This window comes from Leptosomus discolor, chromosome Z (assembly GCF_034619465.1).
Source record: "Leptosomus discolor isolate bLepDis1 chromosome Z, bLepDis1.hap2, whole genome shotgun sequence".
NCBI lineage: Eukaryota > Metazoa > Chordata > Aves > Leptosomiformes > Leptosomidae > Leptosomus > Leptosomus discolor.
Window position 1 is genome coordinate 63,190,511 of NC_141419.1, and position 18,835 is coordinate 63,209,345.

General features: G+C 34.6%; 1 protein-coding gene across 1 annotated transcript in view; it reads left to right on the forward strand.

The window, feature by feature from the left end:
• The window catches only part of RFX3 (regulatory factor X3), a 139,847-nt gene that overhangs the window by 115,371 nt on the left and 5,641 nt on the right, over window positions 1–18,835 (forward strand). The window contains exons 6-13 of the mRNA XM_086480490.1: window positions 47–228; window positions 777–896; window positions 9,810–9,931; window positions 11,156–11,268; window positions 12,060–12,175; window positions 12,648–12,802; window positions 17,690–17,787; window positions 18,098–18,247. Of these exons, the coding sequence (XP_086336616.1) occupies window positions 47–228; window positions 777–896; window positions 9,810–9,931; window positions 11,156–11,268; window positions 12,060–12,175; window positions 12,648–12,802; window positions 17,690–17,787; window positions 18,098–18,247 (1,056 nt within the window). The remainder of the gene's footprint in view (window positions 1–46; window positions 229–776; window positions 897–9,809; window positions 9,932–11,155; window positions 11,269–12,059; window positions 12,176–12,647; window positions 12,803–17,689; window positions 17,788–18,097; window positions 18,248–18,835) is intronic.

Sequence of the window (18,835 nt, forward strand, 5' to 3'; positions counted from 1 at the left end):
TAATAAAGTAATAATGATTTTTGTTCCTGTTTTGTATGTGACACAGCTTCAATGGCTTTTAGACAACTATGAAACTGCAGAAGGAGTGAGCCTTCCAAGAAGTACCCTTTACAACCATTACTTACGACATTGTCAGGAACACAAGTTGGATCCGGTCAATGCTGCCTCCTTTGGAAAACTCATACGATCAATCTTCATGGGATTACGGACCAGAAGACTTGGAACTAGGTTTGTGTTAATGTAATCCTGAACTATAATAGAAAATACAACTAATAATTATGAACAAGAAACTTGTCTGCCAGTCAAAAATAAATAAAACCTATGTTTAAATATTGCAGTGGTTTTCTGTCAGTTCTGTGTCTTAAACAGTTTTATTCTTTTCCAGATGATATTATACCTTTACTACTCCTGGTTTTGACTGTTTATGTGTTTACATTTTGATAAATACGCTGCAGATTTTTATCAGTACAAATAAAATGTAGCTTGGAAATTGCTAAGAATTGTGTTTCTCCATAACCAGATAAGTTGTATTTATTTGCATTTTATTTTTCTTACTCAAGAGGATTACAAATTAAAATGCTGGATAATATTTGTTTAAGTGAGTGAATTAATTTCCCAAAGGTAGTAAAATGACACCCATGTAAAACAGGTATGACAGGAGAGCGAGGCCTGATTTGTGGGTATTAGTTTCCAGTGAATGTAAATTGTAAAGTAAATGTAATGTAGACACGTAAAACGAGTGTTACTGTTCTTTTAATTCTTGCTCTTTTGTAAAGGGGGAACTCCAAATATCATTACTACGGGATTCGTGTCAAGCCGGACTCTCCTCTTAATCGACTACAAGAGGACATGCAATATATGGCTATGAGACAACAACCCATGCAGCAGAAACAGAGGTAAAGTGTGAAATGAACATGAGTACGTATTAGTATTTCTAGTTCATAAAGCCTTTACTTTTCTTTACATGGAAAAGTTGAAAATCTAGTGCAACTTCTGTTCAGCTTCTCTGTTGTAAAAAAAAAAGTTTGCTACATATCCAGTTGATATCACTGAAGTTAGGTATCAGTCAACATGTAAGAATATTTACCTACAAATTGTCATAAATTTGCAAAACGTAATAATAATAAAGTGAGTTATGATATGAAGAGGCTTTTCTTAACTATCTTGAGTTCTTATCCCACAAGCTGAAGAAGTAAGAGCTTGAATTTCAAATTTTGCTGTTTGTTTTCATGACTATGTCATTCAACATATAAGCTGCTTATAAGAGAGCTTATGATTAAGCTCCGTTTGGTTTTTATTTCTTTTCCGTGCAAAGAATTAATGTGACTATAATTGTTTGCCTGTAAGTTGATTTAAGTATTTTCCCTTGGCATCTGTTCCTGGGATCCTGTGACAGCTCAGAAGTATTTGAAAGCAGTGGCACAGTGACCACAAAGGGCTGTGCTGGTGGTGAAAGAATGTGTGAATATGCGTATGAAAAACTGTCTTGAACAGAAAATTTTAGGAAAGTAATGGAAATCAGTACATTTCTTTGAAACTATTTTTTATTTGACTGATGTCACTAGCCTCTGATACTACCCTAAAGTGAAATGTCCGAGATGTTTAATTTCATGAAACTCATAGATAGAACAGCAGCATATCAAGCAAGACATCTGTAGAGCTGTTACCCAAAAAAAATCCAGTTGAATGAATGGTTTGGTATAGTATACTAAGAATATTTTGTGGCCTTGGACACAACTGAGATATGGAAAAGTCAACTTCAAAGTTCAAACACAGATACCACTTTAATGTGAAATTATCTTACTAGCACTTTCAGAAGTAGTTACAGCACTAAATACATATTCATGGTAAGATAGATGGTCTTAACTATCTTGTACTGGGCATAATACAGAAGCATGAGATGTCTCCCAGTACAATCACGTAGGAAATTCTTGTTAACAAAAATCATTGCAGGATTTTATGGTAAGTAAAGGTGATAAATATTTACAAAATCTCCAAGCGAGCTTATTTTACCCATTCAAGCTTATTCACGTACAGATTTCATTCCTTCACACTCAAAATCCCATGTGTGCACCAAGGCATATGCCACAATGGTATAACTAGAGTTGTTTCTAACAGAATGGTCTTAACAGTAATTGTTTCTGGAGAAATTATGCCAGTTGTCATCATCATCTCTCTTGTCACCTTCTTGATCCACAATGACAAAGTGATTTTGAACTTGCTTTATATAACTCTTAGGAGTGGATACTACTTTTCTTTACTATTTGCTATAATATTTTGTTCAGTATGTCTTATGTAGTTCCCTTATTTTCTTTTCCTAGGTATGTTTGGTGGCATTTCCTTAACATTATCTTTATGTCAGTTTGTTCCCTGATTGTATTTGAAATCACACATATGGCATTGTGTAGCAGTTAGTGCATACTTTTCCTTTAAGCCCTGTTTTGTGCGTGCACACACATATGTGCACAAGCATGCTGCCATTCCATACTCAGTTCATACCAATCTTAAGCTCTGCTGCAAGAATCTGGAAAGCTGTTGATGAAGGATGGGAACTACAAGGCACTGGATAATTATGCTGAATAGGTAGCTGTTACATGAAAAGTGCTGTGCAGCAGTAGAAAAGTTGGTTATGTGTTATCCCCAATTGAGGCTAGCAATAAGACGGAGAAGAATAGGAAAAGGAGAGAAAAATGTAAGTCTCTATCATCTATCTGCAATACTGACTACAGAAAAGACCACCAATATTATGATATCTTAATATTAACAATGGCTTTGTTATTAAATCCTTAAAAGCAGCTGTCCCAGTATACTAGATGGAGCTTTTTCTCTCAGGAACTTACATTACTTTCCACCTTTACTTTTAAGACAAAAGACGGGATGATCACTTTGCACTCTTGAAATCTTGTGATGTATAAGTTAGGTACCCTAGAAATAGAAGCATTGTTCACGTAGTCCTACTGGTGTGCTATTCATACAAAGTAGTTCTGAGCGTCTTTGTTCATCCCTTAGTTCAGGGTACACAGATCTCAGTAAAATATTTTCTGTCTTGCCAAAATCCCAGCATCCTAAAAGAATGAAATGCAGAGAACAAGGAGCTAGCCAGACTCTGACAATTGTGCTGTGCAAAATGTATGTTGTCTCTGCCCTGCATACCATCAAACATGCTGGCAATACTGAATAGGATATAGACATTTTCAGAATGAAGATGTTTATCCAACAAAATAAAGAAAATGTTAATTGAAAAATGGAAACTCATGAGCCACTTTAACTTGTTCATGCATACCCTAAACTAGAAAACAGCGAAATTTTATAGTAGAAACGGGGATTTTTAAAGCCAGATGTGATGATTCCAGAACTTTTTTTTTGTCTCATTGGAATGTACTGATTATAGTAGTAATTTTAGAAAAAGCCTTAAAAATGTATTAAATTATTCCACAATCTAGCTTGTTTACTTCATTACAGCAGCTCTCTAGCATGTGACAATCATGAGCTTTTATCCATTCTTCTCTCTTTGTAGTCTTACTTTTTTAGTTTTAGTGTAATCTTTGGTCTACAATGACAAGCTTTATTCTGTATATGTCTGTATATTTTGCCTGGTTAATTTTAAAGGAAACTGAGGTATGCTTGTGTTTTGTAGCCCTCAGAAGCTAGGGTTTTGGGGGGAAAAGAGAAATGCAAAATGTAAAAATGGTTTGACTTAAAACTTTCAATGTGTGATTTAAAAAGCTTGTAGTTTTGAAGTAAGATTTCTTCCACATTTATTGAACATGCTTAGTATCTAATTTCAATGTTCGATATGTCTGTGTGTGTTTTTATCATAGTTATCCTAGCGTACTGAAGAATACTAGCAGGATTTATTAAGAAATAACCAAAGGACCAAATATTATAATTTACATAATTAGGGTAATATCACTCTTTCTTCAGCTTTATTAATATGTGTAATGTTTCTTTTGTCCTTTAAGTCACTGGTGATTTGCAGTCAATATACTTTTTCTGTGTAGTTATACCAAGTCTATCACCTCTATCAGAGATATCTAATTGGATAAACACTTCTACTTCTTTTTGGCAAAGATTGTGGACTTGAATGTATGCTACAGATCTTCGTTCCTTTTCTTAATTTGAGGGTCATGCACCTTTTCTATTTGCATAACTTGACTATCGCAAAGTGGTTTTGCATGTTCATGTCCAGAGTTTGTTCTGGGCTTGAATTCAAGGATCTGAGATTTATCAGGCATATATTTGAGATAGAAGGTTTTGCTTTTAGTTGCTATGTCTTGGTTGTGATCAGTGTGAGATGTGGGTGTACTCTTTCTTTGTTCCACTAAAAAGAAAAACTAGAATAACTACAGATCACAGATGCTAACAGTCCTATCTTCCAGCTGAGACAGTGGTTTGGCAACAACAACCACATATCAAGAGACTTAAAGCACCTTTGAAATGAAGAAATGCACGGCTAATGACTAGTCTTGTCTGAAGATAATAGCTAACCCTGCCTTTCAGCTGGACCTGCTGTATGGCTCAGACTTGCAAGGGAAGGCCTGGCTTGCCTCTCATCCTGCTCCTAGGTGTTTTCCAGGGTAGGAAGAACCAGTATATTTAAATGGTTATATAATCCATCAGTTCTGGATCAAACACAGGCCTGACTAGCAGTGAATGAACATCATACAAAGACTGTTAGGAAGAAATAAATACCCAACTCAAATATTATGCCAAATATATTTGTAGAGTTTAAGGTCTGGCACTAAACACTTGCCACTTTAAATTACAATCTTACTATGAAATTTCTTTCCCATAAGCATTCCTTGTCAGACCATTTAAGGGAAATGTATCAGAGATACAATTCCTAAAGTCAAATTCCACTTTCAGCCTGTGTTTACCTAGCTCTTCATGAGTAGAAGCTTGTGGCTCAGAAGCTGAATTGTCTTTATGGCTTAGTCTAGAGAAATTGGTACAGGTATGTTTGTCTTTTCTTTAGGACATTCATAACAATGTATGTTTTAAATTCTGTTTCTGGAAGTAAACCTCCAGCTTTCAAAGTTAATTTCAAATATGACTTTCGGTTCTTGAATGCAGTTACACTTTTTTGCTTTCATTTATGGAAGCTGAACATTCAGCTAAGATTTTTTTTAATAAATACAATAAAAGTTATTTACGGTACATTATAACATTCAGTTAATACATATATTATTGTTCTAACCAGAAATCAGTAATTACTTCTTCGTATAGATGTTGTTTAGTCTATGTATTTATTTCATGTAGAAAATAATCTGTATTTTTCTACTGTTCTCTTTGCTGTATTCTCATGTTTCCTGGATATACAGTTCAGTCAAACATTGCCTTTAAACCAAGCTACTGTAAGTCCAAAGCATCAAGTATTTATAGATCTTTTTAACAGGCACTTGGGTTTATGGAAAACAGAGAAATTACGCATTTTTATAATGGTATTCTTTTTGAAGATAGAGAGCAAGGCATCGTAGTCTAAAAAATACTGACATCTGTAAAATGGCTACAAGTTTGTTAAGATACAGTATCCTAAAATGTTAATAAGAGAACTTACATGATAAAACTACTAAACAACTTCCTAATGGACTAGTACAGAAAAAATTCAGTCTTTCTCTTGAACAAGCACAGGTATTTTGTGATTAGTATGGTTATGTTGCTGAGGTGATTGTGGCTTAAAAACCAGTTTTGATTAGGCTTCTAGATTAGACGTAACTCAACACTGCTTATTGTACCAAGAAGAAATGTTTTAAAAACACACACATGAAATTTGCTTTCCTTAAATTTCTTTACAGTTTTACCATATTTGATTTCAGATAACCGTGCTTTTATTGAAATATAGCCTCCGCATTATTTTTGAGGCTTTATGATGTATGCACAACAGTGTACTTGGAAGTATTTTTATTTTCTCCAAACACTAGAGAGCAACTAGTACAAACATGATCTACACACCAAAACTTTATGATAGCATCCAAATGCTTCTCAGGTATTTCTTTGTTACTTGCAGGTTTTGCATCTTCGATAATTTTTTAAGCATTTGAATTTCTTAAATTTTACTTTAGTCAACTGGTTTGGAATGGGTTGCCTTGGGTTGTAAGGTGTTTGAATAAACTTTTGCTTTTAAAAGCTAATTTTTTCCCCCTAGTGGCAACATTTATTTCCATATAGTAGTAAAATGCTTTAACAGACTTTACACATTGTTATGCATAAGGTCACCATTTTGTTACAGTTTGGTACATGTAACTCACTTCTCACAGATGTCCGTGAACTCCTAGAGATAAATCACAATAACAGATTTAAAATAAAAAACAAATACAAGTTAATCCTGAGACTTTAGTTCTGTTTCTTTCTAGAAACCCTACAGTTTGCTTTTTAGCAAGCTAGAATGATAGAAACCTTAGTTTTTAAGAACTTAAGTTTTAAGACAGAATATGATAAATTGCATAACAACATGAGTTGGACTTTTTAGAAAAATACTAAATTCAAAGACTTAGAGAAAAATCTGCATAGTGGCAGCATGGCAACAGTACAAGCAAACAACAAATCTGCAGAAAATTTAACTGAAAAAGCTGCTATCTGTTTTTTTGACTGTCTTGTGACTTAGTCAATCAGTTTTGGCTTCTCATAGTTTTCAGCTTGTTTCTTTTCTTTACCAATTTCATATGCGCATTTCAAACCAAGCAAGCATTTTATACTTCCCCTTTCTGCTCTATCTTATTAAATATGAATTGTTTGCCGCACATTGAATTTTATTCAGGAAGTTATTAATCTCTTCTGCAGTGAGAGAGGAAGTTTCTGTTAATGAAGTTAGGTCATTGACTATGGAAGACAATGAAGTTGTATTTTAAATTAACTGCAAAGTGAGACCAGCCTATCATTCAGTGTCATTTCTGAATTGTCTGATTCCATGTTCAGATTTCAATTGTTTGGAGGTTTTTTTTATTTTCCTAGCTTTGCACAAATTGAGAAAATGTCTGTTGTTAACGAAATACTTTGCAAACTTTTACTGTGTTTATGCTAACCTATATAAAATTCAAATTATGTCCTTTCTGGTTCAAGTTATCATTAAAAAGCTGTAATCTTGGAATCATAGAATGGTTTGGATTGGAAGGGACCTTAGAGATCATCCAGTTCCAACCGCCCTGCCATGGGCAGGGACACCTTCCACCAGACCAGGTTGCCCAAAGCCCCATCCAGCCTGGCCTTGAGCACTGCCAGGGAGGGGGCAGCCACAGCTTCTCTGGGCAACCTGTGCCAGTGCCTCTCCACCCTCACAGGAAAGAATTTCTTCCTGATATCAAATCTAAATCTCCCTTCTTTCAATTTGATAACGTTACCCATTGTCCTGTCACCACAATCCCTGATAAAGAGTCCCTCCTAATCTTTCTTGTAGTACTGGAAGGCCACTATAAGGTCTCCCCAGAGCCTCCTTTTCTCCAGGCTGAACAACCCCAACTCTCTCAGCCTGTCCTCATAGGGGAGGTGGTCCAGCCCTTTGATCATCCTCGTGACCCTCCTCTGTACCTGCTTGAGCAGATCTGTGTCTTTCTTGTGCTGAGGACTCCAGAGCTGGACACAGCACTGCAGGTGGGGTCTCACAAGAGCAGAGTAGAGGGGGAGAATTACCTCGACCTGCTGGCCACACTTCTTTTTATGCAGCCCAAGATTCAGTTGGCTTTCTGGGCTGCAAGCGCACGTTGCTGGCTCATACACCATTTTTTGTATAAGGTCAGTTATTATTTTCTGCTACCAGTCTTCTAGCACCTAGTACTTTAAAAGAAAAGAATCGGAGGAAATATGAAATAAGGTATAGGTTAGTCATGAGTTAAACGGGGAAATAGAGTAAAAGTCTGGATAATTTTAGAAAATGTTAACTCCAGTTAGGAAATTGTAACTGTTTTTTCCATGTACCAAAAATGGCTTGAATTTAACTAAAGAATTCTGGAGAGCTGTTTGATGTCTGAACTGCCAAAGCTCTACTTGTACATAAAAGAGAGTAGATCTAAAATGGTTAACCACTGTCTGCTTATGTTTCATCTGAAACTCCTGAAAAGTAGTTTTCTTTTTTCATTCTTTGGTTTCATTTTGCAAGTGATTTCCTAATGTTGTTGAAACTGGTTAACTCCTGTGACAAGTTACCTGTCACAGTGCCAAAATTAAGAGTTTTGCCCAGCATATTTATATAAAAGCACAGTGGAGTAAGTAGGTCAATAATCCTGATTCCTAGCATCAAAGGATTAAGTTGGCTTTTATACTTTAATTAAAAGGGTTTTTTCATAACTGAAAAACTCTTAGAAGAGTGCTATTTTTATGTATTCAAAATATTTTGAATCCTACTTGAGGAGCTGAAAGGTCAGTAAAAATAATTCATTTTGCAGAAAGTACAGAACTATCTTAAAGTATAGGTTTAGATTTACAAATATTTCCAGAAGTTGGTCTTCTGCCTGGTATTTGTAATTATAATGTATAAGGAGAAAGAAGTTAGGAATTCTTCCCAGATGGACTGCCTGGATTGCAGGTAGATTTATCAAGTAATAACAAGCTCGTCCAGAAGAGTTCAGTGCTACCATGATACCAGAGATGAAATTTTATTCTTTATTAAAGTTGATTAGTGTTTCAGTATTGTCTTCAACAGGCATAGTATTTTATACTGGACCATTACAGAAAGTGACGCTTACATAAATGTCCTAGAGATAGGATAGGTATAGGTGTCTTCTTTTTTTTCCTGAAGTTCTAAAATTATTTGTTAATCAGGCCAGGAGTCTTCCTGTTGAAAAGTGTAATTTCTGTCTGTCTTTTGTTATTGTGTGTTTAGATTCATGTCAGGAATGCCTAGAATATTGAGCAGACATTTTTCATGGGAACTTCCTTTTAAAGTAAAATCTCGGCAATTACATGAGACAATGCTGGTTTATGTTTACTGGAAACAAAATGAAATGTTCCCAACTGATGAAACTGCTTCTCAAAGTAATGCCTCAAGAGAGGAATTTCTTGTCACATTTCTGAATTTAGCATGGAGTTTTACAGTCTGCACAACAATTCCAATTTGAGTGATCATTAAAACACACTACATTTAGCTTTGGGGTTTCTCTTATTTTCTCTCTGAGTGGCTACAATTTTTTTTCAAAAGTGCGAAGAGTTCAAGATGTTACCATTACGACCTGAGACAGAATGAATTCTCAGTTGTCTTGGAAGTGACAGGCATGATCTTCTGCCTATCAGACTGATTGTTGAGACAACACTTGACAATCCAAACCAGCATTCCCATTTGTATCACTGTGATTTTTGACCTTTATAAATGATTCTGAGAATTGACTAGTGAAGAGTTTAGGTTTCCAAGGAGCTTTCTCAGGCCTTCTAGGCTTATGAGAGAAGTTTGTTGGATTTGAAAAGTCTTTCACTATCCTCAGACAGTAATGTTGTTTTTTCTTAAGTTAACGAAACATTATTTTTGAATTACATAATTATTGGGAAGTCAAAGAATTTGGAAAGGGAATGATTTGATTCCTTTTGAGATGTAAATTAGTTGGTCTTATGGTATGCTGTTCCTCAGCTAAATTGCACAAGAAATTGGCAGTGGTGCTGTAATATCACCTTTATGAATTCTGTAATGCAGTATAATGCTCTAGCTTCCCTTAGTAATTGTTTCTTCCGCTATTTACAAAATAAATACAAATGTGTAAATTCTTATGTTACTTTTGCTCAAAATTTTATTTTGAGATGGAGAAATCAGAGCAAACATAGATTGTATGATCTTATTTATGAAGAAGTGAACAGAAAGGATAATTTTGCACTTGATATTTTTGTAGGTATAAGCCTATGCAGAAAGTGGATGGAGTTGCAGATGGCTTCACAGGAAGTGGTCAACAGACAGGCACATCTGTTGAACAAACTGTAATTGCCCAAAGTCAACATCATCAACAGTTTTTAGGTATGAAAGCAAGTTTTATACTATTGTATAAATAAGCAAGATTAATTTCATTATCACTGTGAATATCAAGTCACACAAGTACAGTAGTTGCTTCTAAAGTTGTCATGCCCTCTTTAAAATTCTTACAACGGAACAAAAAAGGCACTTAAATGACATGTTCTGTGTTGGGAGCTTTCTGTAATATTTTATGTGCATCATGTAAGTAAAAAAGGAAAAATTATGCAAATTCTGTATTTGTGTATTTTTCACAATGCAGTGGCTGTGGAAAGTTCTATTAGTCAAGCATATTGAAATTTCTGTGATGAAAGTTGTTCCTTGCATGTGCATTATTGTGCATTTTATTTCATAAAAAGGGGGGCATTACTACTGCAGGTTAGTCATCCAGTATGCTGTTTTGAAAGTGTGCTGTAGTGTTATAAGTGGAAAGAGCCAAATAGTTTTAACTGGAACCTCAAAGTTCATGTTTAAAAATGTCCAAGTTGTGGATTCACTGATCCAGCTAAACATATATTCTCAGTGTAGAAACAAATGGTAATTTAGTTATTTTTTTTATGTAGAAAGACTCTTTGGCTGTGTTATTGCAGAAGGTGTAGGCTTATTTGATTGGGATTTTCAAGCATCAAATCCTTTGGCCTAATTTTGCTGTTATTGAAATCTTTGAGAACATAAGGGTAGCATTACAATGTTTTTAATCTTCTTTCCAGGTACCTTTCAGTCCAACATTTTTCTCTTATATCAGCTTGTCTCCCAGAAACATTTGTGACAAATAGTAAAAGCACACATTGGCTCTACTTGGAAGTCTAGTAAATTTCAAATAAAAATGTATATTGAGCTAAGCCTCATCATACTTGGCTACGTAGCAACTCTTTGGTTGAACAAGAAAAAAACTGTTAAAGGATTATTCTTTCGTACACTGCCATAGATATTTTCTTTCATCCTATAATATTCTGAAAACATGTGTGTTAGCTTTTCTATATAGGTGTAGTATGTAGCTGATGTCTCTTTAATGTCTTGAAGAATAATTTTATATTTCTGTTTGATTACAAAATGCTGGCTGAATTTGTTTACGATTTTAACATACAACAGGTATGGAAGACTTTTCTCTTTGAACGTTATGACCTGTTGGAATTTGTTTCTTTGTATTATCTTTACGTTTTTTCTTAATTGTGTTGTAACTGGGACTGTTCACAATAGCCCTCTTTCATTATGTTGTTGTGGAAACAGATGCATCTCGAGTACTTCCAGAGTTTGGAGAAGTTGAAATATCTTCTCTACCAGATGGTACTACCTTTGAGGACATCAAATCACTGCAAAGTCTTTATCGAGAGCACTGTGAGGTATTTTCTAGAAACCATCCATTTTTTAAAGTTCATGTCTTCTAGTGAAAGTCAGTACAGGACAGTGATGCCAAAATATATTGCAGCCATGTTAGTGGTATGTGACTTTCCCCCAGGATATTTTGCTTATTTTATTGGAAAGGACATCAGTAAAAAGCTTTTTCTGGAGGGTCCCCTTTACAAGGGAAAAAAGTAATATATAATATACACTAAGACGGAAATGTAGTTTTCAGAATATTAGAGAAACTAGACTTCAGATTATACATGCAGATCTTTGGTTTAGTCAATAGGAAATGTAAATCAGATTAAATTATTATTTCTTTTTTTACATTAAAAGCAGTAACTTTTTTCTCATTTTAAAAGAATATTGAGACATTTAAGCCACATTTTATATTGAACAATATGTCTTTTAAAATTCTTTTTGAAAGTGTTTTCAAATGTATATGAATTATGAAAATTAATAAAATGTCAGGATTCCTTTGTGTTTGCAGTAGCATTAAGTATTTTCTTTGGGTGAATTCCTCTGGTATGTTTACATAGGCCATGCTCATTTCTGGAGTCTTCCGTGCATGTGCGTTTGGTCTTACTCAGGTCTCTGTGCACACCAGTTTATAGTGGATAATTTATGGATATCAAAAGTATTAAAATAGATATTATTTATAACTTGAGAAATGTACAGTTTGACCTGCTACACTACATGATGGAGGAAAAAAAGCTATAGATCTAGTTGGAGTTGGCAGTAGGAGGAAGCTGGGTAGAAGACAATCTGTACTTGTGTTTTATTTTCTCAGGCAATACTGGATGTGGTTGTGAATCTTCAGTTCAGCCTGATAGAAAAATTGTGGCAAACTTTCTGGCGCTATTCTCCCTCTGCTCCACCTGATGGCACTACTATTACTGAACCAAGGTCGGTAAATGTTTCTCTTTGTTTACTACTTCTCATGATGATATAATAAACGTGTCAAATAAAAAGAGAATCTCACTGGTTTTACTTGCAGAGTAGTAATTTTTAATATGCTAATTTTTCAAATGAAATTTATGTTGTCAAGCATTTTTGTATAGGCTGGGTGTATGCCAAAGCGCAGTCTTGAAATGATTGTGTCATCCATTTTTTTTCTTTGCTTGGACAACTGCAGTAAAAGTGTCTTTTCCCAGTATTCTGTCCAGTTCTTTTAAGATTATTCATACCTCTGCAGAATTTTTGAGCTGTAGCAGAGCTATGGCACATTTTTAAATCCGTTCCCATGTGACACAACATGTAAAGTTCTTTTGGGTGTAGTTAAGACATCTATGACATTTATAAAATAGTATGTTTTAACACTCATTGCAGGTTTTTACTGGCTGCAAATGTATTGTTATTTGTTTTTTTTTCACACCAGCAATCTGAGTGAAATAGAAAGTCGACTTCCAAAAGCAAAGCTGATTACTCTGTGCAAGAATGAGTCTATTCTGAAATGGATGTGTAACTGTGACCATGTGATGTACCAGGCTTTGGTGGAGATTCTCATTCCTGATGTCCTTAGACCTATTCCTAGTAAGTTGAATGCCTGAAACATTTTCTAAGGATTTTTGTGCATGTATGTGTGTGGTGGTGGTCTTGTGCCTCACAGGGCAGCTTTAAGAATAGTTTGAAAGTTAGAAAAGTATTGTGTATCGTTTATCCTTAAATTTTTTGCATAGGAGGTTTTACTGAAAATTGATGTATGCTTTGTATTTTAAAAGTAACAGGTATTGTTTTCAAGATCCAGTTTCATATTAAAGGTACTTCTTTCTCTGTGTATTATATTTTCAGATAAAAATGTTTTCCTGGTTCTAGACTACCTGATAGACCTAAGTCCCGTGGCCCTGAGCCAGTGTGCAATGTCAGTCCTTCCACTAAATACAGTAGTTTTTAGTTTAAACATTATATATTAATCTTTGATTAGTCTGAAAAAAGTATGTGATCTTTGTGATTCCATTTTGGACAGTTAGTCTTTTGTTCCTTATCAGTGGCTGCTGAAATAAATTTTAATGACTCTTACGGCAATGAAAAAGTAACTCAGAAATTTTTAGTCCAATTTATTATTCCAATCCACTGTTCTTTCTGTCATAAGTCCTGCTTGAAGGAGTGAATAACTGTCTGGCCATTCAACCATTACCAGAAGTACAGCTTTCTTTTCAAAGTTACTAGAATCTATCGTTGCTCCAGCAGAGTATTTTTATGGCTATTTGTGGTAGAAAATGAATTTAATTTATGTGAAGAAAGTTGAACTCCTTTATGAAGCATTTATTGTCTCGCATGTGCTGTGCTAAATATTATAAAGAAATCGTGTTAGCAACCCAGTACAAACCTTGTAACTCCTACATATTATATCTATTCCATGACAAAACAGTAGTCACTTTATAAAAAGTTGGAGTAATATTTTTTAAAAAATTAGGGCCTTAACTAGCTTTGCAACTAACAAAGCTATTTTGTCATGCTGTGAACACCCCTTCTGCTATAGTCACTGTAGCAGTAATAAGCACTTTATAAGGATATTTGCAGGTACTGCCTTGCAGAAAAGTTTTATTGACTTTTTCAGGGTCAGTGCAATAAAGTTAGGTTTTAGTAAATTTTGTATGATACAAAACAAATTTTGGAATTGGAAACGTATAAAATCTGAAGGTCGGCCATTTACAAAGGCAGTTCTAGCTTTTTTATTAAGGAAAGTAAGTTCTTGGTAGAGATGGACATAAATTATCTTTTCATATATGTAGCAGAAGAAATGAAAAATGTTTTCTCAAATACATGCAATTATTGACAACCATTGCTTTCATAAGTTATTTTTCATTGGTTTATATTTGATGTTTTACCTTTCTACCTAATGACCATGCAAGTAGGTAGGATATTAATTTTAGAGTAAGATAGTCTTGTCACAAGCAAATAGGCAATGATTAAAAAACCCCACAAAACTCTGTCTTCCAAAACCACATTATTTTCTGAATGAAAAGGTGGTGCAGACATAGTTTTTCATCAAACCTGCTTTTCATCTTGCTTTTCACTTGCTTCTCCTACGCAGCCTGGCAGCCTTTTACAGTTTTTGTATGTTAGCTCCTTAGCTTGTGGTATCTTCCTCCATTGTTTCATAAGATGCATTGGGCACTGCAGTACAGGGTTTCAAGAAAATGGGATAGTCATTTAATATCAATAAGGACAGGCATCAGGTCTTTTTCATGCTATTTCTTTCTTTCTAGAATTACAAGTTGTATTTGACTAATTGATACCTACTGTGTTTGACATTCCTTGTTTTGGGATAGTTGTCAGACTTCTTGATGCAAACACATCATGTGATCCCAGGACAAATTCATCCCAAGAGACTTCTGCCTCTATTTTGTGAACAGTCCAGTGGTTTTCTGCTCAGAAGTTCACCCACTGAGCTAACCTTTGGAACATAGCTAATGTATTTTCTTATTTTATCTTTAGGACCAGCTAACTAAATGGCTTTTTCTAGTCAGATTTCCAGTAATGATGGTCCATTCAACTTCTCTCTTCACTGTTAAATATTTAAAATAGTATTATTTTTTTAACTTGTGCTTTTGAATTAAAGTATCTCCAGCCATTACAGAAGACCAAGAGGAAGGCTTAAGGTTGTGCTTAATGGCTGACTATGACAATAATGGAGCTGGGTGAAGTAGACAAATTCACATCTTCTGTGGGAAAATAGCAGTTTATAGGGAAGTTTGGACTCTGTAGAGGAAAGGGGATTGTAAATGCTTAATCAAAGGCATGTTTATGATTTCTTTCCTGAATAAATGCAAGGTATAGACAGCAGCTGCTCAAAATAGGAAAAAAAAAAAAAAATTTGGAAAGTGCTTGAAGTAAGCATATGATTTTTTAGGGTTTATCTTTTTTTATGTCTAGTTTTTCAGTGTTTTTCTTTGAGAAAAGTCTTACTGTACTACTTATCTGTGTGACACGTATTACTGGAGTAGAAAAAAAATACCATTTAAGAAAAAGTTGTTTTGTTTTTAACCTCTGAGTTAAATTTGCCAGCTGCATGTTTAGCACTCAGAGAATGAATGAAGAATTGCTGTGTACAAAACAGGAAAATTCCTTTTCCTAAGAGAAGTGAAATGCTGTCCATTCCATTTGAGTCAGGAATAATTATGTAATGTCTTTGTCAAGAGACCAGAGCTATTATTTTTTAGAACAGACTTTTTGCACCTTGCAAGTGACAGAATGGACAGTAACAAACTTGCCTGTGAGTTAGTTTCTATCATAGGTGGAGAATTTATACTAAACATATTTCCACACCATATTACACAATTCCAGGCAGACAAGAATTTAAAGTACTAGAAGGATTGTAAAGCCTTGGTTTTATAAGGTTTGCATGTTGGAGGGTTTTCAGCTGAGAACACAAGCTTTCTGGGCGCTTATCCAAACCAAACTTTCTGTTGGTAACTGCCATTGCAACATCATTTAGTGTGTGTCTAGTAACATTTAACTACCTCAGGCCATTTACTTTGCACCATACTCATCATGTGATTCCTTGAAAGCATTTTCTATGGTAGCCAGATGAACTTAAAATAAGGCTTTGAAGATGTAGGCACTTCAGGTTTTGGTAATGGCTAGATGTGAACTTAAGGATGGAATATGGGAAAAATTCTGTATTCAATGTGATATTTCCAAAGCCTATTAGAAATTTGTGCTTGTTCTATACAATACTGATGCCTGATTATCTCCTTTAGCTATTTGATTTCTCCAGAATGTAGAATTCCTTTCATTTGCTCCTGTTTCTTCCTTGCTAAAGGCCTTTCTTAAGCTCTGAGCTGCTTTTGCATATTGATTTTTAAAGGAGAACAGTGATGCAAATAATTTTGTAGTATCTAGTTGGATGAGAAAGAGTAATAAGTGAATTAGAAATGAAAAAGCAGTAATATTTTCCTTAAATATCTAAGTATCATTCATACAGTATTTATGTTATCCCTTCCACTCTGCATTTTCTTCTATAGGTAAGAAAATGTGAGTGAATACATAGTTAATTAGTAAGTACATAGAAATAATTTACAAAGCAGCACAAGTGAGCTAGGTGACTGACAGGATTGAAGAAAAAAGCATGTTCTTCATGTCGAAACCTCAAGGGGGAAAAAAACCCTGTTTCCATTGAGTGTTCAGCTAGTACAGACATTTTGTAAGATCAGATTGTATTCAACTGGGCATCCAAATGTGTAGTCAGTTATATAAATTACTGATATTGATTCCATTGCTTATCACTGCAAATTTGAAGACGTGAAAAAAGATATCATGAAGACTACATATTTGCTTTTAGTAAATTTACTTTGCTGGTAGAAAGCTTTATTAAAAAATGAGATCATCAGTAATTCAAACAGTAAAAGAGCATTTCTCAATGAAAAGTTCTATCAGCATTAATATTGTACTCTACCAGAGTATTCAGCCTTATAAACAGAATCCAGTCAATCTTTACTTGGATACTTATTACTTTATTGGTAACAAATAGCTAAAACAGTTTGAAAATAATTATTTCCTCTTTCTAGTTTTTTCCTCTTCACTTTTGTAGTTGCGTTCATTCTCTACCAGTCTTTAGAAATCTGTAGTTCTTTTTCTTTTTGTCTCATTTTTGCAACCATTTGAGTGGATGCTACTATGTCAATGAGCAAGTGGTAGGTATGGGAAAGTGAGGTTTCTACTACTCAGGAGATACGATTTTTCCAGGTGCACTTCCTTGGGAAAATACTTCCTGTCCTCCTCCTTTGAAAAATTAAGACTTACATTTTGAGTAGTGCAGATTGCCATAAGGGCTTCCTCAGTTTCTCTCAATCTCTGTCAGCCACTCAGCTATTCTGTGGGTGCTATAGTAAACAAAAATGCACACAGATTCCACAGCCATCTGAATAATCTCAATTTCTGTCAGTGAAACACAATCCTATATCTTGCTTATTGATTATATCCTTAAGCACAGCATGTTGGATTTTGTTCTTTTAAACTGAAGTAAGCAGCACCATGACATGGCTCAAGGTTACTTTGGGCATACTTGAGGAAACTGCAGTATTCCAGTAACTGGATTTTTTTCCAGAATTTTTCTCTTTAAAAGAGGTGCTTGGATGAAATGGAAAGCTGAAAGTTTATGATGGAAGTTTCTGTCACAACAACTGCTGCTGCAATTACTGATGTTCTTCTAGAGGAGTGCCCAAAACAATACTGCTAGACACAAACTTCTTGAAAGATTGTTAAGTGAGGAAGTCAGAACTGTGTATTAAACCAAAACTAAAATCATTATTGCATAATCTGTGTCTGAATGAGGCATTTTGAACCTAGACTGGATTTGTCTTTTAGTAAAAGCAGCGGACCTGAACATTAAGTACGTAAGTACTGAGAATGTAAAACATTTCAAGATGGGTACATTGCTTTCTTTTCATTCTGTTTTTACTCTTTAATATGCAGGTGCCTTGACCCAAGCCATTCGCAATTTTGCAAAAAGCCTTGAAGGCTGGCTTTCAAATGCCATGAACAATATTCCACAGAGGATGATACAAACCAAGGTAGACAAAAGTGTTAAAGTATTACTCTTGCAATGTCAAACCAAGTGGGCAGTAGCATCTGAAAGCAGTAGCATTTTAACTTCAATGCTAAGTTTCATGTTTAGCATCAAGCATCAAATAATGGGAGAGGAAATAACTCAGTTTTGTCAAAAAATTATCAGGGAGATATTATTTGATCTGCTACATGGACATAATTCACATATGAGGACTCATTAATATAGAATATTAAAATGAAAGTAAAGATCCAATCTGTAGAATTAATCTACAGATAAAAAATACAATATTTTAAAATACATTAATTTCTTCATAGGTTGCCGCTGTAAGTGCCTTTGCCCAGACTCTGCGAAGATACACATCTCTTAATCACCTGGCTCAAGCAGCTCGAGCTGTGCTTCAAAATACTTCTCAAATCAACCAGATGCTCAATGATCTTAACCGTGTTGATTTTGCCAATGTTCAGGTAAAATGTAGCTTTAAATTAACAGGCTTTAAAAAAAAAAAAAAAAAGTGTTCTTTCCTTTATGTTTTTGTTAGCTGTCTTTATTCTATCAAGAAAGTGAAGTGAGAACATTTTGCTGATTCATATATACAGTGATTCAGTCAAACATGACAGCTTACACTACAGGAAAGCAGGAACTCAGAACTATTATCTGTTGCCGTTTACTGTCTTGAAGTGCACATACACTTCCAACTCCTATGCAAATGTAGACCAAATACATGCTTAGAACGGGCAGCATGAATGATGTCTTAGTAACAGCATAAATGATATCTTAGAATTAGATCTCAGATAGTAGAATAATTTCTGAATGTCTCTAAAAGCTATTAAATGCACAATATTGGTTTTAGTAGAGACTGTCGTTTGAAAGACAATACTGCTAGTATACTTCATTTAAGTGCCTATGCTTAAATTTACAAGGTCTCCTGAGTAATTGATTAGATCAGTACAGATTAGAACTAGTTTCCAGTTAGCTATAGAATATGAGTTTATATTTATACTAAGCTTAATTTCTCCACACATTTCTGCTCCTCTGAGGAATTTTTTTTTTTC